Source organism: Mus caroli, unplaced genomic scaffold (genome assembly GCF_978045245.1).
Source record: "Mus caroli unplaced genomic scaffold, Mus_caroli_1 scaffold_13, whole genome shotgun sequence".
NCBI lineage: Eukaryota > Metazoa > Chordata > Mammalia > Rodentia > Muridae > Mus > Mus caroli.
The window spans coordinates 34,296,715-34,324,369 of record NW_028227268.1 but is presented as its reverse complement, the minus strand read 5'-3'; the positions used below and the strand labels follow the sequence as shown (position 1 = coordinate 34,324,369).

Genomic DNA, 27,655 nt, shown 5'->3' with positions numbered 1-27,655 from the left:
CAGCCCAGCCATGAGAGTGCACAGCCCCACGGGCTGTTTGCTGCCATTTCTTATTGTGGATCCGAAGTTCTGGCTTTAAGTAAGAGAGATTTTGATCTTTTGCAAGACACCACCATGTTTTATAGATGTGTGCACGGGGTACAGATGAGCCCGCTTTTGATGGTTCTACCTTGGACTTTTCAAGTTCATGTTGGAATGAATGTGTACCCGTGCAGCAGGTCTGTGTCTTACTTTCAGTGTGGCATTCAACACGTTACACGAGCTTGTCAACGCTCAGTATAAAGCAGGCTTTGTGTCAGATTTCTGTGCCCAGCTGTAGGCTAACATAAGTATTCAGAGCTCATTCAAGGCGTGTAGCGCTATGGTATCTGGAAGGTAGGTGTATGGAATACGTTTATGACTGATGGTATTTCCAGTCCACAGTGGGTTTCTCAGGATGTGGCTCCAGCAGCGACGAGCATCTGTATTTACCACCCCCACTTTCCCACGCCTAGAGCCTGGAAGCATTCTGCCATCCTTGTCCTCTGAGTGAATGGTCTGTGCCTACCACAGCAGCCTCTAGCTTGATGCCCCTGGTTCTCTCAGGCCAGGCTGTTGGCCCTTTACTTCCGACACCAGATTCTCCCTCTGTCCAAGGCTCCCAGATACATGCCTCCTTTTCTTGCACACAAACTTGAAATCTCTCAGGATATCACATCCCGTCAATTTCAAATGTCCAGGAAGTAACCCTACACGCACTTCTGTTTCTCCCCCCCAGCCCAGTGGCATGTACGACTCTGCAGGCCATGGGAAGAGTCCTCATCAACAGGAGTGCCATTGTATCCCAGCCCACTCTGTACAGATGGCGACAGAGCTCCTCTGTGCTAGCCAGGATTTCCTGTGTGCTGATTGCTGTCTGAATGTCCCAAGTAGTGTTCCCTTGTATGCCTGCTTCCCAGTCCTCTAAAACCTATACCTCATTCTACCCAAGGATACAGGATGCACCTCTCTCTCTCTCTCTCAATCTGTGTGTGTGTGTGCAAAATATATATAACTGTCATCATTTAACCTTAAAAATTAAATTATATTGATTCAGTGTGTGTGTGTCCCTAAAAGTGTGTGGAGATCAGAGGACAACTTACAAGTCAGTTCTCTCCTTCTGTTATGTGGATCCTAAGATTAAATTCGAATAGACAGCCTTGGCTGGTACCTCCCCCCTGCCCCCCCCCCAAACGTCACTCTGGGCCCTTGGTTGGTTGGTTGGGGCTGAGTTATGTCTCGAGTAGCCTAGGTTGGCCTCCAACCTGCCATGCAGCTAAGGATGATCTGGAACCTCTGGCCCTCCTGCTTGCACGTCCTGTGCACTGAGATGACAGGTGTGTATCATTACAGATGGTTTGAACAGTGCTGGGAATAAACCCAGGGCTTCATGTGTGTGGCACACACTCTGCCCACTGAGCTACACCCCCAGCTCCGTAACCGTTTTCTAAGGCCCAGCTCTATGGCATTTAGTGCATTCCCTCTGTTGTGCAATCATCACCGCTGTCCATTTATAGAACCTTATCATTATCCAGAGAGCTGTGCACAGTAGATAACTCCCCAGTCCCCGAGACCCGGAAAACCTCTGATCTTGCCTGTTCTGGGTGTCTCATGGGAGACAAACCATATACCGTGTGTCCTTCAGGTCTGGCTTATTTAATTTAACATATTTTCAAGGTTCATTCATATTATAGCATATATCAGAATCTCTCTCTAGTTGAGTAATGTTCCATTGTTGTTGTTGTTGTTGTTGTTGTGTGTGTGTGTGTGTGTTTGTGTGTGCTACCCTTTGCTTATTCATTTGATGGACACTTGAGTTATTTCAGCCTGTAGGCTATTACGGGCAGTGCTTCTATCTATACTGGGGTAATGACCTGTTTGAACCCCAGTTTCAACTCTTTTGTAATGGTACCTATGAGCAGAATGACCAGACCACATGAGAATTCTGTTTTCCACTTTTTGAGGCTCTAGCAATCATTTTGGCACACTGAACCTCTTTATATTCCTCCTGATACTGCATTTAATATTTTTAAATCTTTTTAAGCTATAGAAGTAACAGGAGGAGCCTGGTGTGATGGTACACATCTGTGATCCCTGCTCTCATGCAGTGGAAGGAGGAGGGAGGATCAGTTGAGGTTACCTTGGCTGCATGGCAAGTTTGAAGCCAGCCTGGGCTACCTGAGGATCTGTGTTAAAAATAAAATATCATGGCACATGCCTTCAATCCCAGCACTCGATCGAGGAAGAGGCAGGTGATCTCTTTGAGTCTGAGGCTAGGTCTACAAAGAGAGTTCCAGGACAGCCAGGGCTGTTATACAAAGAAACCCTGTCTCAAAAAAAAAAAAATTAACGAATAAACTAAAAATAAATCAAGGTGGCCTTGTACCCCAGCACCCGTTGCTTTTGTTAGTTGCTGCCACTGAGAGATAAGACGTGGGTGATTTCTCTGTTGGCACATGTTCTCCAGATTGCAGTCTCTGTGGAGAATGCAGGGTCGGTTGAGCCTTGCACTGGAAGCTAGGATCCCAGAGCCACCTTCCCACAGTCTCAGCTTTTCCTAAATCACCCCCGCCCCCCTGTTGCTCTAATAAGCAGAGCTGTGAGCTCAGTCTTGCTGGAGGGCCACCCACCTGGCCTGAGGAGGTTGACAGACAGGTCAGGCCACCTTCCCCTCTGGGAATACCAGGTTTCACTTCAGCAAGGAACTCAGCCAGAGTTTGGGGTGTGTGGGGGGGAGCAGCAGGCTGAGTGTGGGGGTGCATACACATTCAAGTGCACACAAACACAAGTCCACACCAGGCTCTAGCAGTATTAGAGGGAAGGATATTCACTATGAGAGCTTAAAGGGGCCCCAAGGCACATAGTCCCTTCCCATGCTCAGCAAGACCTATTTAGGTCTGGCACAAAGCCACCCGGGAAGCCAAGGCCCAGCTTTTGCCAGCACCTTTCTCGGCAGAGCCCTGGGCAACTGCTGGGAGAGAGGACACAGAGGCCTGGAAAATCCATAAACGGAGTCGTCAGCCCCTGTGTCTTGGCCCCTTGACTCTGTTTATTGCTTCCTGCCCCGGAAAGCCCTTTACAAACACAGCCGCTTTGAGGGGGGCTGGGGGGGTGAGTGGGACCTGGTGGGTGGCCTACTCACGCTGGGCGTCCAGAGTGCCCAAGGAACAGCATCTCTAAACAAGCCTACTGACTGCTGTTTGTCTTTGGCTGCCACCCTGTAGATTCCGGGTAGCAGGGTAGGATGGGGATGGATGAAAGGAGGGGGTGCTATCTAAGAGAGCTGAGACCCTCAGAGAAAGGCAGCGCCCCAGAGAGCTTTTTATTTTGTCATTGACAGAAACTGGGCCCTCACTTCTAATTTCCTTCAGGACTTCAGGGTTAAGCTCTGATGAGGTGTAGGCAGAAATAGAATGAAGACTTCACCTCCTGGGGACCTTGCAAGGTGGAGTGGGGAGTGGGGGAATGGGTGGCCATTCCCTAGGGCCTGTGACCAGCCTGAGGATTTCATGTAATCCAGGCTGGCCTTGAACTTGCTATGTAGCATAATTGGAAGCATGCACCACCATGCCCCACATGAAGCCTGTCTTCTTATTGTTTACATTGCTGTTGTAAGAACAGAGGTTTTAGCTGGGCGTGGTGGCGCACGCCTTTAATCCCAGCACTCGGGAGGCAGAGGCAGGCGGATTTCTGAGTTCGAGGCTAGCTTAGTCTACAAAGTGAGTTCCAGGACAGCCAGGGCTATACAGAGAAACCCTGTCTCGAAAAAACCAAAACCAAACCAAACCAAACCAAAAAAGAACAGAGGATTTTTTTGGTTTTTTTATTCACTGACTTTTCTCCCTGGTAACCACATTCCTTCCCTCCCTTCCTCTTTCCTCAGAATTAACTACATCTCATGTCTTTCTTACCAGGGCTGATGGCTGAGATGTGATTCTGTGGGTTTGATTGTTGTTTGTTTGTTAAAGGAATTTGATTATTACATTTATTTATTTATTTATTTAATTTATTTACTGTGTGTTCAGTGGCTGCCAGGAGGAGCAGGGAGGGGAGCAGAGGGTAAGGCTATATATGCTCTGGCATGCCACATGCTTGGTCAGAGAACAACTTTTGGGAGTTGGGAGTTGGCTGGCTCTCTTTCCTTTCACCATGTTCAAGCCTCCAGGATTGAATTTAGGTTGCCAGGCTTGGTGGCAGGTGCCTCTTTCCCCTCCCCCTCCCCTTCCCTTCCCCTCCCCCTCCCCTTCTTCTTCTTCCTCCTCCTCCTCTTCTTCTTCCAATTCTTCCTCCTCCTCCTCTTCCTCTTCTCCTTCTATTTCTTCTTTTTCTTCTTCTTCCTCCTCCTCTTCCTCTTCCTCCTTCCCTTACTCCTCCTTCATTTCTTCTTCTTTTCCTTCTTCCTCTTCCTCCTCCTTTTCATCCTCTTCTTCCTCCTTCTCTTCCTCCTTGTCCTCTTCCTCCTCCTCCTTCTTTTTCAAGTCAAGGTATTAAGTAGCCCAGGCTAGCCTGAAACTTGATTTGTAGCTGAGAGTGACCTTGACCTCTTGGTCCTCCTTCCTGCATCTTCCAAATATAGGACTCACAGGCATTTACACACACACCCCCACCCCTCTGCCCCCCCAGTGGAAGTCTGGCTCTGGAGAACAGCTGCGGCCCTAGCAAGCTGCCTCAGTTGCAGTCCCAGGGCTACTGATGCCTACGAGGACTTTTGTGGATGTTTTTCTCTCATCTGAGAACAGGACAGGGTGGGATGTGACACCTGCCTTCTTTAGGAATGCTGGTACCCAGGCAAGCAGCCTCCCCTCAGATAAATGGCTGAGGGGATATCTTCCATCTCACAGATGCTGGCTCCTTCCAGAATCTTCCTCATAATGCTCGCTTGATCTCCCTGACCTAAAACCCTGCTTTTCTACCCTCTACTGAAGCCTCTCTGACTTAAAAAGTTTTGGAGCTAGCCTGGTCTGTACACACTTGTGCTATCCCAACCCCTGCTTTGTGTGTACTGGGACCCGTGGCTTGCTTATTCTTTTCTTACTTTGTCAGTGCTGGGGGCCAAAGCCAGAACTTGGTACAGTGTCCATGATAGACAAGCCTTCTACACACAGCTGCTGCACTCCCTGCCCTTGGCTTTTCTGATGGGATTTCACAAGAGAGCTCAAGCTGGCCTTAGACTCCTGCTCCTCGTGGCTCTCTCTGCTGCTCCAGTGCTGTGATTAGTGGTGTAGGCCACCATGCCAAGCCTGCCTGTGTTTGAAAGGTGGCCTGTCTCTGCCAACTTCCACAGGGAATCTGTGTTTTGGTTGGGCAACTCTGAACATGCCACACCCTCCTAGCTCCTTTCTGAAAGTAAAATAGTATACAGTCCTTGCCGAAGAACAAAAGGCCCTCGGCTCAGGCCTGCGTGTTAATGATTTTCAAGTGTGGCTACTTCCTCTTGCCTGGCCTGACTTGCACTGGCAGCGGGTGGAATGTGCCTGCATTAGTAATATGTGAGGAGATTCCAGACCGGAGCAGGGAGGCCCTGCTTCTGACACTAGAGCTTGGGACGGCAGTGGCAGAAGCGCTAGCTAATGAGCTGGGACCCTTTTCTCATCCACCCCTACCCCCACCCCATTCCCGGCTTTCCTGCTGCAGCTACACACTCAATGTCATCCAGTCTAGCTTCTGCTCCAGGAGGACTGCAGGGGACACTATTGCCAGGTTATGCCTTGTGCCTAGCTCTCCTCTGCCAGTATCCCATCTGCCTGAGGCAGACATACAGAGTTTGTTGTTTTAAGTAGTGGGTGTGAGATTCAGGGCAGAAACCTGACCTGGTTGCTCCCTGGCTATGAGACCTTAAAGAATTACCTTGTACCTCAGTTTCCCTACATGCAAATAACAGTTCCCAATTTTCAGGGTTCCTGTGAAGAGTGCCCGTGACTAGCCTCGAGCCTGGCTGATGCAAAGGCTCCTGGACTTTCTAGTTTTACAAACTATTAAGTGGAGCAGCGCAGTCACGGCGGGCAGTCAGCATGGCCAGAATGGAAGTGATTTACTTTAGAGTCCGTAAATGACAAGATCAGCAGATCTTGGTATAGTCCCCAGACGTTTCTCACTGTGGAGCTTGGGTTTCCGTTTCACCTCCTAGTTCCTATTTGTTCGTCCCTTTAGACAAATTTTTAAAGATTTATTTACTTTTTTACAAAATGATGTCTTCGTATGTCTGTCTGCATATGGGTATGTGCACGGGATTGCAGGTGCCTGAAGCATCTGGATTTGGAGTTGCGGGCTGTTGTAAACCATCTGATGTAGGTGCTGAGAACTGAACTCAGGTCCTCTGTGAGAGCAGCATCCGCTCTTTACCCCCGAGCCTTCCTTCCTTGCAGCCCCTGTCTGCTTTCATTATTTTGTTTGCACAGGCTCACCACAGATGAAAGTAGTATGAAGCTGAATTCCGTCCCATGGTGGACTGTGCTCTCTGATGGAGAAGCTACAACACCCAGGAAGCTCAGCATGTTTGTTATGTACGGTTGAATGGAGAGGCAGGGCTATTGCTTATATCTGAATCAAGGAGGCGGAGTTTATAGCATACCACTGGATCAAGGAGGCAGGTTTAGTGAATCTTGGTAAAAGCCATCTCTACAGGGGTGCAGTCTTCAGGCCATATGTAGGCAGAACGGGGAGAAAGCTATGGCAGACACTTTTGGCACACACTATTAACATTCCCACTTGGACCAGAGGACAGCTTTGCCCTCTGAGCCTCCGGAGGCTGGAAGACTTTGCCAGTTTCCCATCAGTCTGAGGCTTTGGTCCTAGACATGGCTGATTCTTGTCAACAGCTCGCATGCCCTTATAATTTCACACACTAGAGCATCCTTTCTTCCTTACCCAGCTCTGGTGATCTGGTGACCAGCTACTCTGTTAAGGACTTATAGATTTGAAAAGTGGTCATCATCGAGCACTGTTTGATCACTAGCTGAATGTAGTGTTATCTCTTTCTCGTGTGTCTGTGTGTGTGTGTGTGTATGTATGTGTGTGTGTGTTGTGTGTTGTGTGTTTGTGCACATGGAAGCTAAGGGTAAATGTGAAGTGTCATTTGGTTTTATTTTGTTTTTCATTGGACTGGAACTCACTAAGTGTGCTGAGCTAGCCAGTGAGCCCCAGGGATCTACCTAGCCAGGTACTAGGATTATAATCAAATGCTACACATTTTGCATGAGGCAGGGTCTCTAATGTAGCTCTGGCTGTCTTGAAACTCTCTATGTAGAACTCACAGAGATCTACCTGTCTCTGCCTCCCCAGTGCTGGGATTAAAGGTGTGAGTCATTATGCCTGACTACAAAAATTGGGTTCTGGGGATCAAAGTCACCCCTCATGCTTGGAGGGCCACCACTTTACCAGCTCAGCTGCCACCACAGCCCCTATATTGCGGGTGTTTCCGCTGCTGTTGTTTCTTTGTGTGAGACGGGGCCTCACCATGTAGCCCATGGCTGGCCTAGAACTCTCCACTTAGATGAGGCTAGCCTTGAACTCATGGAGGTTTGCCTCTGCCTCCTGAGTACTGGGATTAAAGGCATGGACCATTATATCCTATTTTAATGGTGACTGTGAAGCCATTCAAAGACCAAGGAATGTCTTAAGGCTTCTAGAATGTTCTAACAGCTGCTGGCTGCTCCTCATGCTGTCTCCCTCATGTCTGGATAACCTTGCAACCCATCTGTATCCTCTGCACCTTGGCTTTGTCCTGTGCTAGGAGGAAACTCATGTCCACATACCCCAGGCTGCGGCTTCCCAGGAGAGACGGAGCCTGTGCAAGTTTGGGCTTGTGAGTGAGTGATTTGGCAGCGCTTTTGTTTGATGACTGTTGACTTAGCCCAGGTGTGCAGACCCAGTGTTTACAGAACCCTGGTTGGCTCTGGGCTGGAGCTGGAATGGAGAAAATAGATGTTCCGGGGAGGAGGGAGAGGGTGTGGATAATCCAAAAGCCATTTGTTTAGGGCTTGGAGCCAGAGATAAGCTGTTTCTGCAGCTAAATCAACCTAAATCAACCAGACAGGAATTCTTTGTAATGAGCCTTCAATGTATGTTGACCTAATAATCCTCAATACTTACTCCATACACATGTGAGCCATCTGGGGCCTCAGAGATGCACGGGGATGGAAGGGCTCTCAGAGTGCACAGGGTCTTCCCTGACCATTTTCGCAGGAGGTCTAAAAGGTGAATAGACTTGCCCAAGGCTACTTGGCTACTTAGTGACAGAGCTAAAACAGAATTCAGGTCTCTAAACGGCATCACCCTTTAAGACGACAGTCCCATGTGACCATGGATCGGAATGGCTAGGATTTGTGAAAATGCAGGTTCCCTCGACTCACACTCCCAGAGGCTGTATTTAATAGCAGCGGAGAATGTGTCCTTAGCAAAGCCCCAGGGACATCTGATGACAGTGAGTGCCACACTCTCCACAGATGCTACCAGAATGTACAAAGCATTTGCTTCCCAGGCTGTAGGAAGGCGCGGATGCATTCCTCGAGGCCGGAGAGAGGGGCAGAGCCAAGCTTTAGTTATTTATTTAGCTGGTTTTGAGACAAGGTCTTATGTAGGCCTGACTGACCTTGAAGTGCTATATGTAGCTAAGGATAATTTTGAACTTTAAATCCTCCTGCCTCCGTTTCCGTACTATTGGTGGGATAGGTAATGTATCACCATGCCTGTGTTATGAAGTGCTGTGGCTTAAGCTTGCGGCTTTGGAGTTCCATGCATACTAGGTAAGCATTCGATGGACTGAGCCATAGCATCAGCCCCTTGCCTGGCTTTAAAGCAGAATGCAGGTGACCAGAGTGTTAGGAGATCCGAAGTCTCTTTTCTGCCCTGTGAGGCAAGGCTGGTTAGAGTTGGCCAAGCTCTGGACAACTTGTAGCATGCACCTGACTCAGTGTTCACATCTATAAAATGGCTAGAGGGAGGTGCACGGTGCACGATCTTTTTAGATACATTGTCGTGAGGATCCTGTGGCAGGGTGTTTAAGGAAGGTCTGCCACAAGACATCTACTGACAGGTTCTGGGTGATGAGTAAGTAATTGCTGGGTGTGGGTGAGGGCGGCTTCTGCTTCAACTGATGAATTTCTACTGACCGATCCAGTAGAGAGACAGGGGTTCTGGTTCTGTGATGAAAGTGTCCAGGTCCTTCTGACTCTGAGGGACTGAGATGCAGTGACCTTCTGCAAAGGTGTCACTGTGGGCTATCACAGTGGTGTCTTTCCCTGGTCCTGACCCCCACCCTCACCTGTGCATCCTAGGGGTTTTCAGTGATTTGCCCAAACAGAAACTGTTGCTCTTCATTTTCTGGAAGTAGAAGAGATCCAGGCTCCTGGGAAGCCAAGGAGGCTGGTTGAGAGACTCCAGGGATGCCTGCCCCTTCTCTGACTACCCGTTTTGAGAGTCAGAACTACAAGCCCAGCTGGCCCTAGGCCCTTGCCTACCATCCTGCCAAAGGCTGGGCTTGCAGGCTGTCTGTAAGCAGAGCCTTGGCTGGAAGGCCACTGCCGGCTTCTGCCAGTTCTACCCTGTCAGGTCAGCCTGACCCCACCAATGCTATAAACACGATAGTCACAGATAGCAGCTGGGGGAAGGGGTTCCTGGGGGATTCTGGGGCCTCAGGTGGCCCTGCCATCAGTCTGCTGAAGCGAAAGCCATGCAGAGAGAGCATCAGGAAGTAGGTGGGCTAGTGGTACCCGTGGGTATATGTGCGTATAATTTCAAACCAGCCTCAGAGCTGGGTGAGGAGAGAAGCAGACCAAGTCCCTGGGATGAGAGAGAAGGGATTTGGAAAAGACGCTGAAGAGGGTGTCTGTCTGGGACGGTTGGCCTAGAATAAGCATGCGGCACGGCTTAAGTGCATTGCTGAGTGTGGCAAGGAGCAAGAGCCTGTTAGCACACATGGGCCTGTGAGCTGTATGTTGGAGGGAGCCAGAGTGTGTTCAGGGAGAGAGCCCTGGTTCGGGATGCTAAGGATCTGCGTCCTGTCTCTCCAGTTACTGCTCTCTGACCTTTGGCCAGTTGTACCTTCTAGAAGTGATCACATGAAGTTGCTGCTCTGTTTGTGACCACAGGGACTTCAGAGTATGTGTGTGATGGGGATGACTGAGAACATCTGACGGGGAGGGATGCTGGGTGCTCCCAATTGTAGAACAGGAGCCCTACAACAACAAAGCTATGGAGGGAGGAGTGTCAGAGGGACCGGGGTGGGGGGACCAAGGCAAGCAGGGAGCAGCCAGTGGCTGGGGAAGTAGCTGGCTTGTACTCTAAACAATCCCATCAGCCATCTGTGCTGGGCCTCTCTGGGTGGAATTTCTGACAGTGTCCTGGCTGGTGTGTGTGTGTCCGTCCCTCTCTGCTGCAGCTGCTGCCCGCTCCTTTGAAGTCCAGCCACCCCTGTTCCTCACCCTAGCCTGTCATTCCTGAGCTGCCTAAGCAGTGTTCCTGAGCATGTAGACTGTCTCCTAGAGCCTGAAGACCCTTCCCTAGAGGGCAAGCTCCCCAGGAGCCAGCCTCCTGTCTTAATGGCAGAAAGGCTAGGCCACCCAGAATGGGATAATAATATTTGAGTTACTTTCACCTTACAAACTTCTTTGGAGTCCCGGTCTGGGCAGAAGGACTGTGGGTCCAGTTCCCTGAGGGCTGCAGGACCACCCATGCTGGGGCTTCTATGCTTCATGTAGTTCCTCTGCAAGACTGGATTGGGCCTGAGATCGCAAACTGTTCCTGACTCCACCCCTGCTGTGTAGTTTGGAGTATGCAGGACTTATGTCAGTCCACCACGAGTGCCCCTCAGAAGGCCCACCTAAGAGGTGTAGGTCTCCTTGTTTTGCAGACGTGTGGAGAGATACAAGTCACCTAGACACTGGCAGAGGCAGGTTCTGTGACACCCACGTCCTTTGGTCTCCTATTCCAGCTCAACACAGGCGCCACCAACCACATCAGGCCCTCAAGCCCAGGTCCTGTCTCTACAATGCTGAGGACAGGGACACCCCACTGTCCACTGGGCCTTCATTTTCCCCTTGTTGTCCTCTACTAGGAATGAGCAGGTCCCTAACCAAGGTTGGGGCAGAGGGGAAATGCATGCTGGGAGCTCAAGCTGTCCCAGAAAAGAGTGTACCCAAGCAGCTCCAGGTGACAGGGCTGGTGGGGACTCTAAAGCTGCCTTTTTTGTTTGTTTGTTTGTTTTGTTTTGTTTTGTTTTGTTTTGTTTTGTTTTGAGACAGTATTTCTCTGTGTAGCCCTGGCTGTCCTGGAATGCACTCTGTAAACCAGGTTGGCCTCGAACTCAGAGATATGCCTGCCTCTGCCTCCCAGGTGCTGGGATTAAAGGTGTGCACCACCATGTCCAGCTATGCCCATGCCATTCTGCTCTGGGCTGGCTTTCTTCTTGAGACTTTTTCTATCCTTGATGTCTTCTGTTGCTGTTGTTTTATTTCCAGAGATAGAGCATATAGCAGAGGTGGGTAGAGCTCTCGTTTTACCTCATGCAGGAAGGTCAGTCATCCCCGGCCCTGCATAAAATGGGCGTGGCAGCACATACCTATGATGTGTAGGAGGCGAAGGCAGGGGGATGTGACCCTTAAGACCATCCTTAGTTTATGTAGCAGGCTGGAGACAGCAAAACATTTACTTCGATGTCCGATGGTTGATTCAGATTCTGATTCCGTTGCTATGTGATCCTATGTGAGTCAGTTAGCCACTCTGAGCTTCAGTTTCCACATCTATAAAATGGGTAGAGTGATGGTTTCATTATAGTTACTTGATGAGATGATTCACAACGACATTGAGCAAGTGCCTGTCCATAGTGAGTACTCATAGGTACTTTTATCATAACTATCAAAGAAGCAGCTCAAGGGGCCAGAATTGTGGCTCACTTACATAGCACATGCTTATCAGGCCTGAGGTCCTGGGTTCAATTCCAGCAACAAAATAAATAATTGATGCCCATTGTGGATAACATACATACTCAAAAAGAATGGAGAAAATCACTGGTACTGCTAGTCTTTTGATGTTCTTAGGGCTCTTTACATATTTTCAAATAAATAAATGAACATGGACAAACATTTTGAAAGTATACAAAAATCTTAAGAGCCCTCTGACCCTCTCCATAGACATGTGCAGACATTCACCATCCTCAACCCCTTCCATGGCACACTACAGTGTCACAACTAAACTCACAGGTGGCCTCATTGCTCCTCTAAGTCTCAAGCAAAAAGAGACACGAGGTGCTAGAGAGATAGCTCAGTTGGTTAAGAGCACTGGCTGCTCTTCCAGAGGTCCCAAATCCAAATCCCAGCAACCACGTGGTGGCTCACAACTATCTATAATGGGATCTGACATCCTTTTCTGGCATGCAGGTGTACATGCAGACGACCATCATTTCACCGACCTCCTACTGGAGGAGATTTCTAATAGTTCTGATTTTCTGCTGTCCCATGACCACAAGGCTCAGTTTTCTGTCCATGTTAGGCTTGGGTCAGTATAGGAACGCTCCATAGAAGTGGGATTCCTGAATCAGTGTGTGGGAGCACAGGGCGCATCCGTGTGTCAAGTAGAGATATGGGTTGGGACCTTTCGATCCTTAGGCTCTCTTCTGCCGTTCTGAGCCGAGCATCCCCCACCTGCTGTTACTTGGTCTAGATTTTCCAGGCATGCTCAGCTGTAGAGAGCTGACTGTCAAGAGAGCCCCTGCCGTTATCCAGACTCCAGAGCTCATCTGTAGACCTTGCAGGCCCCTCTATTCAAACTGTTGGGCCCAGGCCAACATGAGCTCACTCCTGGAGCCGGACCAGCTTCCTGGCCCTGCACCTGAGCTGCTGGTGACCTTTTCTCCAGGTCTGGGTCTGGACAGCTTCCCTTGGTCCCAGGCACGTACATGTTCCTGCCAGTCCCTGGGGTGGAGTGGGAAGCAGCCCCTCTCCGCCCAATGAGGTCTCATCTCCTCAGCCCAAAGTTGAACTGTTGGCTGAGTTGGCTGCGTTTGTTGATAGAGAGAGAAGCTGTTGTGGAAATATTCTCTAACCCGCCCAGGTTTTGGTACTAAACAGTCTGTTACTCAGGCAACTTGACAGCTTTGGTGGGAAGGGGAATCGGAGCTTGGTAAGAAAACTGGGTTTTGTGAGCTTTCTGTTCTTCTGATACAACTTGACCGCCTGCCCTCTCTTCCCTTGCTCCCTGGACTTGAACACTATTTCATAACTGGAAGACCCCTCTCCGGCCCTCCTCAGCTCCCCTAGGGTTAGTTTGTGCCCTGGGATTCAGTGCTGCCCCCAGTCTGGCGATCTTTGCCGTGTGCTCCTTCTCTGTCCGTTCTGTGGTCTGTGCCAGGGAACAGAGTGGCTCTCCAGCCTGACGGATGCTGTGTTGAATCTGGAATCAGACAGCTTGGGTTCAGATTTCAGCTTGGCCACTTAGCCATGTGACCTTGAGCAAGTGTTTCACTCTCTGTAGCTCACTTTTCCGTCTATACCATTGGAGAGGGTGGGGGAGCATTTACTGCATAGGACTGCAGAAAGCATAAAGAACATTGATACACGTGAGGCCCTTTGCCACGGGTGCCTGGTGACGAGAGAGGCTCAGGCGGTGGCATCAGTCATCGTGGCTACGATGCCGTTATCATTTGTTGGTGACAGGGTTCTCACTATGTAGCCCTGGCTGGCCTGCAACTCACTATGTAGCTCAGGCTGGCCTTGAACTCACAGAGGTCTGCCTGATTCAACTTCAGGTACCGGGATTGCAGGGTGTGAACACCTGGCCTTAAAAATAATAGTATCTGTTATTACATTGAATTTATTTGTACTGTATGTATGTGTGCTTAAGCTCACTCAAGCACACATATGAAGGTCAGAGGACAACCTGCAGAAATGAGTTCACTTCTACCATGTGGATCCTGGAGGTGGGACTCAGGATGTTAGAGGTGGTGGCAGGTGCCTATACCCACTGAGCTACCTCACTGGCCTTATTTATTTATCTATAAGACAGGATTTTACTATATAGATCAGGGTGGCCTTGAACTCACAAAGATCCTCCTGCCTTTGTGCCTTTGTGCAAGGATTAAAGGCACGCACCCACCCCCACACACATACTTTAGTTTTCTGTTTTGATCCTGGGTTCTCCCAGTGTCAGCCCATTTAGCATTCATCCTGTGTTTACAGGTATGAGCCACCACCCATGAGCTTAACACAGGAGCTGGCTGTGTTATGAATGTCTGCAGAGCTTCATCGAAATGGAAGAGGGACTGGACTCCTCAGGGCACCTTTTATGGCTGCTAAGTGTCAGGGCAGGGATGAAGGATGGTGTCCTAAGGGCTGGCTGAGGATCTAGGGCCAGATCTGCCCGTGGGGGAGGGATCTTAACTTCCTTTGGAGTCCTTTGCCCTGGTGCCTCACCCTCAGACGAATGTGGCTACAGATTCGGTCACTTGTGTTGATGCAGGAGAAGGAAGAGTCAGGCAAGGTTCTCCTCACGAAGCAGAGCAGATCCACTTAGATAGAAGGAGGGGATGCAGAGGCGTTGTGCCATGCGCTAGTCCTGGGTATGGCCTAACCTCTCACCCTGCTAGCTCTCCAGCCTGGAAACCATGTCTCCTCCTAGCAGAGAGTTTGGGCGTCTTTTTTTTTTTTTCTTCTTCTTCTTTAAATTTATTTTTCTTTATGTGTATGTGTGTGCACCTCTGTGTATACCATGTTTATGCAGGTGCCCACAGAGACCAGACGAAGATTTTGGATCCCTTGGAACTGGAGTTTCAAGTGGTTGTGAGCCAGCTAATGGATGCTGGTCCTCTGCAAGAGTAGCAAACTCACTTAACTGCCTAGCCATCTCTACAGGACACACCCTGCCCCCTTTACTCCCCACTCCCCCGCCCCTTTCTCCTTATCCCCTCCAGCACTTTCAAAAAAAAAATCCTCTGAAAAAGAGATGACTAACAGAGAGGTAAGGGACCAACCCAGGTCACACAACAGGGCGTGGCAACAGTGTTTTTCCCTCGGGTTTCCCTCCTCCCGCCATGTCCAACCTGGCCTCTTGCTCTGGTTGCTGCGCCAGGGTTAGAGAATGGGCACAGGTGTAGCTGCCCTGCAGTTCTGGGGGCTCTGGGAATGAGGCAGGCTTTGTTGTCGTCCGAGCAGCTGTGACCGTTGGGGCTGAGTATCCATTAAGCCGTTTCCGAGCCCTGGGCGGGAACAGGAGGCTCGGCATTTAAAGGTCACCCGGCTTTTGAAGCTACAGCGACATTAATAGCTTGTGAAGAAAACAAGCCTGTGCAGGGGCCGGAGGACAAGGCGGCTCTGTCAGCGCTGCCCCTCCTCCCCAGGGTGCTTGGCCACACACACGCCGGCGCGGGCGCGCGCGCACACACACACACACAGAGACCATAGCTTCTACCTCTTGCTCATCCACCTCTCCCTCCTTCCTTTTCGAGCCTCTTCAGTTCTGATGCCTTAGAACTCAGCAGACTGCCCTGCACCCACCCCCACGGTGTCCGAGGTGACAATTGTATGAGGAGGCTGCTGCCGAGCCCAGCAGCTTCTCTGTTCACACCGCGTCACCCACTTAAGGTTTCCCTGGGACTTAGCCACATGACCTCATTCTGACCCCTCTGGCCCTGGTATCATGGAGTCTTGCTGAAGCAGTCAGCCTGGGCAGGGTACAGATGTCACCCTTCAGGTCTGATAGCTTGTCTTGGGGCTCTGCCGCAGCACTGGCTGCCCAGGGTTCCCAGTCCTGGTAGGTAGGCACTGGAGGATAAAATGCCTTGGGTGGATTAATTCCATCTTCTGAGGAGAGAGCATAGAAAGTGGTGTCTCGCCTGCAACCCCACCCCCACCCCTTTCTGAGATGCTTGTGCTATCCAGTGGCTCTTCTGTCCTCCCATCAGTCCCGAGGGTGGGGGATGGGGCACAACAAGGTTCTGGGAGGGCAGCTGCGGTTAGCCCTTTCTCAGGAGCTGCTGTGGCCTGGGCCCTGGGACACCACCTAGTGGCCTGGCCTGTTGGTGTCACTGGGCTATGCACGGTTCCTAGGCAAGAAATGAGTCCCTTAAGACTATTGCAGGTGGACCAGATGTTCCAAACCCTCCTCATCCACTGACAGAGAGGAAGTCTGGGGTAGGTGGAGACGAGAGAGAGAGAGAGAGAGAGAGAGAGAGAGAGAGAGAGAGAGAGAGAGAGAGAGAGAGAGAGCTGGCCCACAGCTTCATACCTCCTTCTGGGCTCTCAAGTTCTAGGTTGACCCTGTTCCAGCTTGGGGAAAAATGCAGTCAAGTTGGCTGTGGGAGAGGCACTGTCTCCTGACCCCTGGGGTTGATTGTGTAGCTGTCAGAATTGTGTGCCAGGAGAGAAGGCCCTGATGACAGAGAGAGCTTGTGGGATCCAAGCGGCTGCTGGACTTTAGACACCCATAGTTGGTTACTGTGTTACCCCACCAGTTGCTTCTCTGCTCGTCCACTTAGTTAGCACAGGCTGACTGTACTGGGTGCTTTGTGGACACTGGGAGCTCCACACTGGATGTGGCAAATCTGCCCTAAAAAATGCTGATCTAGTGTAGAAGATAGTCACTGGCAAGTGCACTGTATATGATGTTTATGACAGAGGATGACAAAGCAGGGCAAAGGTCAAGGAATGCCGGAAGACAGACTGAGCTGACAGGGCAGACTCCCTGACAATGCAGCAGGGATCAGAAGGAGGAGAGAAAAGGTGCTGAGAGAACCTAAGGTCCCGAAGGAGAGTGTAGGTTTGTGGGTCAAGTGATCTGCACAGAGTGCTCAGGGTGGCTGGATGAACGGCAGCCATGTCAGTATGTGTCTACGTGTGTCTGCATGTGTCTCTGCGGGTGTACCTGTGGGCATACACCTGTACTTCTTTTGCTTGTGTCCCACTCGGGCTTTGAATTTGCTACGTAACTGCGGATGGCCTTGAAGCAAGTGTTTCTCCTGCCTCCGTTTCCCGATTGTTGGGATCACACGTGTGCATCACCACACCTGGCTGATGCAGTGCGCTGGACTGAACCCAGAGCCTCCTGCGTGACACACAGGCACCCTACTGACTGAGCTGTGTGCTTAGGCTCCATACAGACACGTTTGAAGGCAGGAACACAAAGGGTCTTGTAGACCATGGTGAAGTTCTGGGATGTGGTCTAAGGACTAACAGCCAGGGACTTTGGAGGTAAGGAAAGACATGTGGCCATAACATGCAGTCCACAAGGAGACAGGGAGGTGGCAGAGGACAAGAAGCCACCAGGTCCCGAGGGACAGTCTAAAAGGCAAGGAAGATGGGGATTGTTATGGGTTGAATGGAGGGTGTAAGGGATACGTTCTTTTTGTTTTGTTTTTTGTTTTTGTTTTTGTTTTTGTTTCAAGACAGGGTTTCTCTGTATAGCCCTGGCTGTCCTGGAACTCACTCTGTAGACCAGGCTGGCCTCGAACTCAGAAATCCGCCTGCCTCTGCCTCCCAAGTGCTGGGATTAAAGGCGTGCACCACCACGCCTGGCTAAGGGATACGTTCTTAAAGATGGGCTCCAGGCTTTGACCTCAGCGGGCAGAGGTGGTGCATAGACAGACAGGAGACACAGGCAGGGTTGGACCAACGTATTCTGTCAGAGCTACTGGTGGGCATCTGGGCAGAGACCATAGTAGGTTGCATAGTTGTGGTGTAGAGGGAGTGTCTGGAGGAAAGGCAAGACCAGGAGCTAGCATGCAGCTGGCAGAAGATATTAAAACCACAGGATTTCCTCAGGGGGTATAGCATGAGGTACCAAGGCCTCGGAACAGCCCACCACAGCCTGTCCCAGCAGGGACTTCCTCCATCCTAGGAACCCAGATAAGTTCCATCGCAGCATCTCTCTCTCACACACACTGCTTCTGCCAGAGAGGAAGACGAGGTGCTGAGACCTAAAATCACTTCCCCAATCCCCACTGCCCTCCTAGGCTCACATACGGGCCCAGCCCTCCGATCCTCAGGCTATCTTATCCCTGGTGCAGACCTGGCCATCAGCTTCACGAACAGGCCTTCCTAAGGCAGGAGGCTGGCTGAGCCACACTGGGGCAGCCTGCCCACCTCCCTGGGCCAGGCTCCAAGTGACTCAGGCCTTGCCGCTTCTCACACTCCAGTTGGAAGTTCGAAGCGGGTGGCTCTGGGCCTGGCTCTCAGGGCCCCCGGGGGAGGACAGGTATGAAGTTTCTGCTTCCAGGTCCCGAGGTCACCCACACCCACTCGCTCAGGGAGAGGTCTAACGGGCCCAGCAGGTTTGATTCACTTCCTCCAGCCCAGCTCATCAGGGAATACCGTCCTGTTCCTTGCCCACAGGAGCAGTGGGTTCAAAGAGACGACCTGCTCTCTCCAAGGTCACGTAGCCAGGTCTGGGGCAGTGCCAGCAGACCTCCCCCCCCCCTCCTCGTTCTGTCTGGGTCATGTTTCCTTTGATGGAATGTCCTAAACCCAGGCACACGTGGCTGCATTTCTCGGGCTCCTTGGCTCTCAGCCCTGCAAGCCTTACTTGGCATGTTAGCTCTCTCGGGAGGTAGGGATACCAATTCCGGTTTTTCTACGTACCCACTAGCTGTGCGGTTTTGGACAAGTCACTCGACTTCACTGAACGATTCCTACCGCTCATTACAGAGTGGAGACGGGCTGGAGAATTATAATAAAGATGAGGGGTGCTTCGGTGGTGACAGGGGAAAGTGTCCCGTGCAAGTTCATAAGCCCAGGTCATCCGCGCGCCTCCTTTCTTTCATGCTTTTTAAACCGTTTTTATTTTGTTTTGTTTTGTTTTGTTTTTGTAGTAGGGTTTGTTACAAAAGGCAGTGTGACTTGGTGATTTTTTTTTCTCTAACGTTCCTCAGCCCTGGCCTCAGGCTGGCTTTAAGTTTAACAAGGAATAGAAAGGACAATGCGAGCCCCTACCTGGTGCTAGTTACAGCAGCCTGGGTGTCTCTGCGGCGTGCCTGTTCCCCAGATCCTGTTTCCCCGGCTTCCTGTTTCTGAACTACTTTCTCCAAACCCACAGAGCTGCCTTGGTGGAAAGAGCTAGGCTTTTCCATTGCCCACGCCATGTCCTTGAGCTCCTTTCTGCCTCTCCAACTGTGCTCATGTGGGGACACAGTTGCAGGGGCAGGTTTGGGTAGTCACCGGAACCAGGGTGTGTCCTGCTGCAGAGGCCTCAGGGCCTGGCTTGTGCCGAGAGATCCACATATCCATTAGTGATCTGGAGGAAGCCCTGGGTTGATAGCCAGGGGCTGGGAAAGAGCCCCTGTGGCCTCCCTCTTTCCCTTCCACAGGGCAGTGCACACTCCTACCCAAGCCTGCGGGCAGTCTGCCACAGGCTGAGGGCCGGTTTGTTTCCTCTACATGGAAACAGTGTAAGCCCCTAAGAGCAGGGCCCTGGGGTAAACAGTCAGTTCCAGAATGCCTTGCTGGGGTGTCTCAACACTCAGAGACCCAGAACCCCAGGGGCCTGTGAGAGGGGGTTCATGGAATAAATCTGAGCCCACTATTTTTCTTCTTTATCTTCATGGACTTGCCCTTGGCAGAGCGACAAGCCTGGTCTCTAATCTTTCTGTCTGAATTACACTCGGGGCAGGGAGGTGGTAGTGTATTCTCAAGGGCCTTAACCAGAGCCTCTGACCCCCATGTGTAATATCATCAGGGCTTGGCTTCTGGGGCCTGGTGGCCCAGAGGTTAGAGACTTGAGTGTAGGCCTCCAGAGTGGAGCACTCTTGACAGAAGCACTGAATTGCCTCAGACCTCCTACAGTAGGGGTGGGCAGGAGGGGAGAGGAGGCCATATGTATTTGGCAACTTTCTTGGACTCATTCTCACAACCCAATCCCTAGACTGATCATCCGCGGCCACCCTTGTGACATGACTGTGGCCTCCCTTGGCCGTGACTTGCTCCTCTGGGCAGGCAGGAAACAGAGGGAATGGGATGGTAAATCCTGGTTCACTCAGTTGACAAGCATGTCACGCGATGAGGTGGGTCTCTGTTGTGATGTGGGACAATGCCTACAACGTGCCATTAAGTAGATAAACGTAGTGGTACGGTAGTAGAAGTTATGGTTTAATTACATAGCAAAACAAACTTATGCACATGGTAGCATGTGTAAGGATGCCATACCTACACATGGTGTGGGCACATGATCTCATTAAGGAGTTCTCTCAGGGCAGGAAGGCACTTCAGTGCCCACTAGCTATTCAGAACCTGTATGCTTGTAATTTCCTACTTTCAACCCATCAGGTGGACACAGTGGTATATGGCTATAATTCCAGCACTTGGATAGTGAAGGCAGAAAGACCATGCGTTCAAGATCATCCTTAGCTACATAGTGAGTTCAAGGATAGCCTGGACTACATGACACCCTGTCTTTAAAAAACAAAAACAAAAACAAAGAAACAGACAAAATGCCTTCAAGATGGCTCAGGAGGTAAAGGCACTTCACTTACCAATAAGACTGGTGACTTATTGATCTCCAGGGCCCACCCACATGGTGGAAGGAGAGAACTAACCCCCAGGAGTTGGTCCTCTGACCACATGTGTGTCACGCCCTCCCTTCCACACACACACAAAATAAATGTAATTTTAAAAAAGTTTTTTGTTTTGTTTTGTTTTGTTTTGTTTTGTTTTGTTTGGTTTGGTTTGGTTTGGTTTGGTTTGGTTTGGTTTTGGTTGGTTGGTTGGTTTTTCAAGACAGGGTTTCTCTGTGTAGCCCTGGCTGTCCTGAAACTCACTCTGTAGACCAGGCTGGCCTCGAACTCAGAAATCCACCTGCCTCTGCCTCCCAAGTGCTGGGATTAAAGGCGTGCGTCACCACTGCCCAAGTTAAAAAAGTTTTTTAAAGTTCCAATCAATCCACCTCTCTGGAAATAGGCAAGCACCCAGAATAGGATTCCTTAAAAATATTATGTCTTCCAGGTGGCAATGGTGGCACACGCCTTTAGTTCCAGCACTTGGAAGTTAGAGTTAGGCAGCGGATCTCTGTGAGTTCAAGGCCAGCCTGTTCTACAGAGAGATTACCAGGATAGCAAGGGTTACATAGAGAAACCCTGTCTTGAAAAAAGCAACAAACATAAGAATGCTCATGTCCTTTTGAGGAAAGGGGGGAAGTAAGGTGTTAAGAACTCAGTATCACAGGTACATGAAGCCACTTCCTGAGTATGACCTCTGACCTGAAGGTTTGTATGGATGGATGCATTGATGGGTCTTCCCATCCTGGGTGGAGGGCCTCCCTACTACCACATCATCCCTACTTCCCTCTGACCCAATCTTTTCTGTCATGGCAGTCAGTGAATGGCCACTCTGAGTGTGACAAGGATTTGCTCTCGGGACAGTTTCTCCATCCGTGGTTAAAGCCATGGCTCCCATCCTAGAAAACAGAGACTAGGTCTGCATTTGGTTCATCAAGCTTAAGAATACCTTTAGAGGAGCTGCATGTGACAGTACCGTGGTAAGGAGGCAGAGGCAGAGGAAGCCTGACCTTGGGGACGGTGGGGGCTACAAAGTGATGGGAACAGTGGGGGCTACAGAGTGATGGGGACAGGGGGGCTACAGAGTGATGGGGACAGGGGGCTACTGAGTGATGGGGACAGGGGGTCTACTGAGTGATGGGGACAGTGGGGGCTACTGAGTGATGGGGACAGGGGGGCTACTGAGTGATGGGGACAGGGGGGGTTACAGAGTGATGGGGACAGTGGGGGCTACAGAGTGATGGGGACAGTGGGGGTTACAGAGTGATAGGGATAGGGGGGCTGCAGAGTTAGAACCTGGCACTGTTCTATAAGTTGCTGAACCAATTCAATCTTGGGATAAGATGGAGAAAGTCAGAGTCAGACTTTTTTTATTGCTTTGCAGTGTGTGTGTGTGTGTGTGTGTGTGTGTGTGTGTGCAAGTCGGGGGGCAATTTGTAGGAGTCAGTTGTCTCCCTACACCATGAGGATGCCAGGGATTAGACTCTGGCCATTGGGCTTTGTGGCAAGCACCTTTACCCACTGAGCTATCTCACTGGCTCCAGGTTTTGGTTCTTTAAGACAAGCTCTCTAGTCTAAGCTGACCAAAAACCTCAAGGATGACCTGGAATTCCTCATCCTCTGGTGTCTGCCTCCCAGGAGGTGGGAGTGCTGGGCTTACACTCCTGCCTCACCTAGTCAGGTTTTATTCTGTGGTGGGAATCTAATTAAGGACTTCATGCATGTGAGGCAAACACATCACCCAGTGAACGGCCATCCCAGCCCAGGATGGAGTGCTTTCAGACATTCTTGTCTCCTTTGTCTACACTACCAGTGACATCACCTTGGTTACCATTTCTATGCCAGGCTCTAAGAGGGCTGGGTGGTGTTCTGTTGTAGATTTCAGTTCCTAATCACGCTTGTCTTACAGTCCTATCTGTGCACATCCTTGTGATAGCCTTGGGGACGGGCTAGGTTAACTGTGGCAGGGAACTGGGTCTGAGGTGGAGCATGAACAAGACTTAGAAGTACAATATTCTTCACGACAGGTTTGGGAAGCTCAGTATGGTGGTGCATGCCTGTAATCCCAGCCCTTGGAAGGCTCATTCAGGACTGTAGAAGGCTGAGGCACCGGGATTAAGAGTTTAAGACAAGCTATGCAATGGAGGTGCACACCTTTGATCCTAGCACTCAAGAGGCAGAGGCAAGTGAATCTCTGTGAGTTGGAGGCTAGCCTGGTCTACAGAGGGAGTTCAAGGACAGCCTCAGCTATACTTTGAGTATGAAGTCAATATGAGCTAGATGAGACTCTATCTCAAAACAACAAAAAAAGAAAACAAAATAAAGAAATAGGGAAAGATTATATATGTATACATGTATATATAAGCATATATACATACACACACATATATATACATATATATATATATGTATGTATATATATATATATATATATATATATATATATATATATACACACATTAACATGCTTATCATGCACAAAGTTCCCGGTTCTATCTCCAGCATCCAAACTAGGGAAAACAGAGAGAAGCAGATTTTCCTAGGCTAGGTTGAGGTTACCCTCATTTCCTAACAGCTGACCACCAAAGAGTTCAGGTTCCTTTGCTTCAGCTCCTGACTCTGTCCCTCATTTCAGGTGACACCGTCAGTCCGTTGCAGCCCCCTGTGCCAGGATGACTCGAGGATGTGGATGATCTGGAGTCCATCTAAAGCCTGGCCGAGGTCCGCATGCCGCCACCACCCTGGTTCCTGTCCCCTAGCCCGGGCCGTGCATTCCCTCCAGGAGGAAGCACTGCAGTGAGTCTTCCCAGCCTGCGGAGCAAGCAAGTGGCCCACGACGGAGGGACCCCGGGCCAGCGGCTTCTCGGTTTGTTGGAAACATTTTCCCGCAGCGGCTCTGCAAGATGACCAGCCTGTTTCGCAGGAGCAGCAGCGGCAGCGGCGGTGGCGGGGCCACCGGGGCTCGCGGGGCCGGGACAGGGGCTGGAGATGGCAGCACTGCCCCTCAGGAGCTCAACAACAGCAGGCCGGCCCGCCAGGTGCGCCGCCTCGAGTTCAACCAGGCCATGGACGACTTCAAGACTATGTTTCCTAACATGGACTACGACATCATTGAGTGCGTGCTGCGAGCCAACAGCGGAGCGGTGGACGCCACCATAGACCAGCTGTTACAGATGAACCTGGAGGCGGGTGGTGGCAGCGCCTATGAGGACAGCTCGGACTCAGAGGACAGCATCCCGCCGGAGGTAGAGGCGGGGCTGGGAAAATTCACCTCCAATAGAGGTCCATCCTCTTTTAGCGGCTCTGGGTTGCTCCCAGCCTCAGCAACAGCCACAGAAGGCGGGGTGGGTGGTGGGTGGGAGGTATGGGGGTTGGGGTTGGGGAGGTGGGGGGGAGTCAAATAACCAACAAGCATCTCCCCTTAGGAAACCTAAGATCAGTCAGTGACCAATATTATGGATAGCAATCATGCACTCATTCAACAAATACCCAGCAAACAAGCACCTACTCAATTGTATACTAGGGATAGCACAAGGCCCTGGCTAAAGTCATAAGAATTAAGGTGCTTGTTTAAAATGTAGGTATATAAGCCCCACTCCAAAATTCTGACCCCTTAGTTCCAAGCCTAGCGTTTCCAGTGTGTATTTTCCAAGAAAGACCTTTTGTTTTTTCAAGACAGTGTTTCAGACTGTGTAGCCCTGGCTGTCCTGGAACTTGCTCTGTAGACCAGGCTGACCTCAAACTCAAAGATCTGCCTCCTGAGTGCTGAGGTTAAAGTTGTGTACCACCGTTGTGGGTTGCCCTGGGTTTATATTGTGATGTTAGTTCTGTTTCCTCAAGAGAGGCTGCCCGGATGAAGAATGGATCAAGTATTCAGGAAATTTCTTGTGACTCTTCTCCCCCATTCTAACTGGTCAATTAAAGGCTAGAGCCTGTGGTTGGACAATGGAAGGGAAAGGTGGTGGTCTTAGAGAGTAGAGGAAGGGTAGGGAACAATGGAGAAATAGGAGGAGGAAGGTAGATGGAGCAGAACCACATGGCCTGGAGAAGCCACAAGTAACAAGGGATCTCGTAGCTGGGGAATAGATTAGTGAAGTGGTAGATCTGCCCAATCTAGGCATACAGTTTATAAATATAATAAGTAGGTTGTGTGTGTTTTTACATGGGCTTATTCAGTCCTGAGGGTTAAACCCAGGGGTTCATACATGCCCTGCAATCCCTATGCCCACACCCCCAGCCCAGGATTTCCCTATGTGGAGGGTGGGGAGCGGGGTGGAGAGGAGCAGGGGGCAGGGAACATAAGGACTTACGTTTACTGTGTAGCTCAGGCAGACCTTGAACTTTCCATCCTCCTGCCTCAACCCCTCGGGTAGCTGGAATGACAAGCATGCTCTACCAGGCCCACCTGAACTCCACTCTCCCCAAAGTCCAGCCTGTGCTGGGCACCTCTAATGCTTCAGAAATACATCTTTTCGTGTTTCTCAAACTTGACGAGAGCAGTCAGTCACCTGTGTTTACATGGGAACTCTGGGCTAGATTTGACTGCAAAAACCCAGACTCCTTGGTCCTCCTGCCTCCCCCTCCCTCCCTTAGTGGGTGCTAGGATTCTTTCTCCATGGAGAAGCTGTGTGGGCAAGGATGACTTGAGCCAGCGTAGTGGTATTTTCTCCCCAAGCACATAGTGGTACAAGGGGGATGTTTGCAATGAGTAGATGATACTAGTGTTTGTGTGTATATATGTGTGTAAACCAGAGACCAGTTTAGGGTATTGTTCCTCAGGATCCAGCTACCTTGGTTTTGTGGGGCAGAGTCTCTTGCTAGTTAGGCAAAGCTGGCTAGCTAGTAGTTAGGGTGCTGCAGGGATTTACTACTGTCTCCACCTCCCCTGGACTGGCATGACTAGTGAGGGCCACCAGCTTTTTATACAGGTACCATGTATTGAACTCAAGACCTTGTGTGGCAAACACTGACCAAGCCATCTTCTCATCAGCCCTGTTGACAATGTCTTTGTGCCTCAGCTTTCTGTCCCCTTTTCCTCCGTTAAACACCCCTTTGACCTGCCTGGATTAGTCAATGGAAAGAACAGTGAAAAATCCAGACGCTTCTCGTTGAAGGGAGGCACGAGTTCACGTGCATGTGTGCGCGTGTAGGTGCATTCTTTCAGTGTGAGCTGAGACGTTCCCTGCATGCTTTGACTCTCTATGGCCCTGTTGGTCCTTGGATTCTGGCAAGCGGGGCGTGTCCTGCTTTGCCCACAGCGCCTGTGGCATCACCGACCTCTGCAAGGGTTCCTCAGCCCCCTGGAGCAGCCATCCTGTGCTGCACTTCTGTTCCCAAGCCATCTGCTGTCCACGTTGAGCCCCTTCTGGGCCATCCTTGGCTCTCTCCAAACCCCCACCTTTGGAGGCCTGCCTGGGACCATCAACAGGCAGCTCCTGAGCCACTGCAAAGTGCTGCGGAAAATTTCTGAGGAGCAGTAGTAAGAATGACAATAACTGCTGACTGGAGAAAGCCTCTCTAGAGGCTGATGGATGGGGGGCTGGCTCAAGGGGTATCCTTGTCACAGAGAAACGGCTCCTGTCAGATAAATGGCCCAGAGCCTGCTTCCCTCCCAGCCTCCGGAACACCTGGCTGGCACCCATCACCCAGTGATTTGGGCTAGGGGACCACAGAACTTTTAGAGCCAGAAAAGCTCCTTGTGGCTAGAAATAGGGGAGGTGGCACAAAGACGCTGGGGTTCCATTTCTGGGACTGCAGATTTTCCTTATTGGTCTGCCCACCACCTGCCTCTTCCCCACTATCAAGCATTGCTCTCTAGAGGGCTGTGTTTGCTGCTCCAGGAAGCTGCACTGTAGTGTATTCGCACAGGGTCCACATGCCTACCTGGGCTCCTTGAGTCTGGGGGCACACCACAGATCAGAAGAAACCCATGGAGCGCTCAGCTCCCCTCCCTCTCACCAGACCAGGCCTGGACCCTGCCCCTCAGAGCCAATGGCTGTCAGAAATAGGGGTGTGTGGTCTGGAAGAGGCAGTCTTCTGGGTACCCTAGGATCTTGCTGAGCACCTCCTGTGCTAGGCAAAGGGGTGTCACCAGGAGCCCATTCCTCACACCATCTCCCCACCCCCACATCCTTTTCCTTCCTGGTGGAATGTGGGGTGAGCAGTGCAGTGGCCTGGCCTGCCAGGCGGCCTCATTCTTCTTCTGCAGAAGCATCTGTTTAAATACTTTCTGTCTCACAGGAAAGAACGCGCATTCCAGGGCGGGAGCCTCCTTGGGTCAGGCTGGCGTGCAGAGCATTGCAGTGCGTGTGTGTGCTCACTGCCAGGGAGTCTCTGCCAGCCTCCTTGTTCTGGGCGCAGCTGGGTTAGGGGTCAGCTGTATCAATGGAACCTGGCCCAGAAGAAGCAGAGACACAGCTTTAGGGGTGTCTTCTCCAAACCCAGGGTTCAAGCAGGGTTGGGGACTTAGGGTCTGAGTCAGTCAGGGTCTCTGAGCCCTTCCCAGGTTCTTTGGTCTCTGAGAAAGTGGGAACTGAGCTTCGGGGGAGGGGTGGATGGAGGTGTGTGCTGGGGATCTGCTCAGATGCCTCTGGGGGCGCAGATTCATATCCACTGGATCACAGAAACTTGGCTTCACCCTATCTGTCCTTAACCTTTCCCTGCCCTGCTTTCACAGTGAAGAGAAAAGGGTCTGGAGGGACAGTAGGCAGCTGGGCTGCTCACCCTGAGCATCTATCTTACTTAGGTGTGCAGGCTGCCTGAGGGGAGGGTGTGACTGCAAAGCCCTCCTCATTGAAGATTCCAACCTAAAGCCAGTGGGTGTTTTTGCCATATTAACTAGCCATCAGCCTCACAGGGCCTGTTATCTGATTCTCAGCAGACAGGACAGGAGGATCAGAAGTGGTCTGTCCTGTGGTCCTTTGAGTTGTGACACCATCTTAGTCAGAACTGCTCTGACTTCCTATATCAGCCCTTCAGCAAGCTTGGGCCTGTTCCCTCACAGAAGGCAGGGAGGGGCATTCCCTCAGGAAGGCAGGAGGGTCATTAGAGGGTCACCTGTGGTTTTAGCCCCTCCCTCTCTCCTATAGCCATCTCCCAGTGGGTTGCATTTTTGCTCCAGCTGCAGATGGATTCGAGAGATGCTGGAGTAGTCAAGGGGTTAGCTAA

The 27,655-nt window shown here is 50.9% G+C and overlaps 1 protein-coding gene across 5 annotated transcripts in view; it reads left to right on the top strand.

Moving 5' to 3' along the window:
- The window catches only part of Cuedc1 (CUE domain containing 1), a 97,718-nt gene that overhangs the window by 51,750 nt on the left and 18,313 nt on the right, over positions 1-27,655 (top strand). For 3 of the 5 annotated variants that reach the window (XM_085829684.1, XM_085829685.1, XM_029483845.2), the window contains exon 2: positions 23,124-23,733. In XM_085829684.1, coding sequence (XP_085685810.1) covers positions 23,392-23,733 — 342 coding nt within the window. In that variant the 5' untranslated portion in view covers positions 23,124-23,391. Of the gene's footprint in view, positions 1-8,744; positions 8,763-21,304; positions 21,469-23,123; positions 23,734-27,655 lie in introns of those variants that run through there. The other 2 variants (XM_021177905.3, XM_085829686.1) reach the window with 2 other exon arrangements.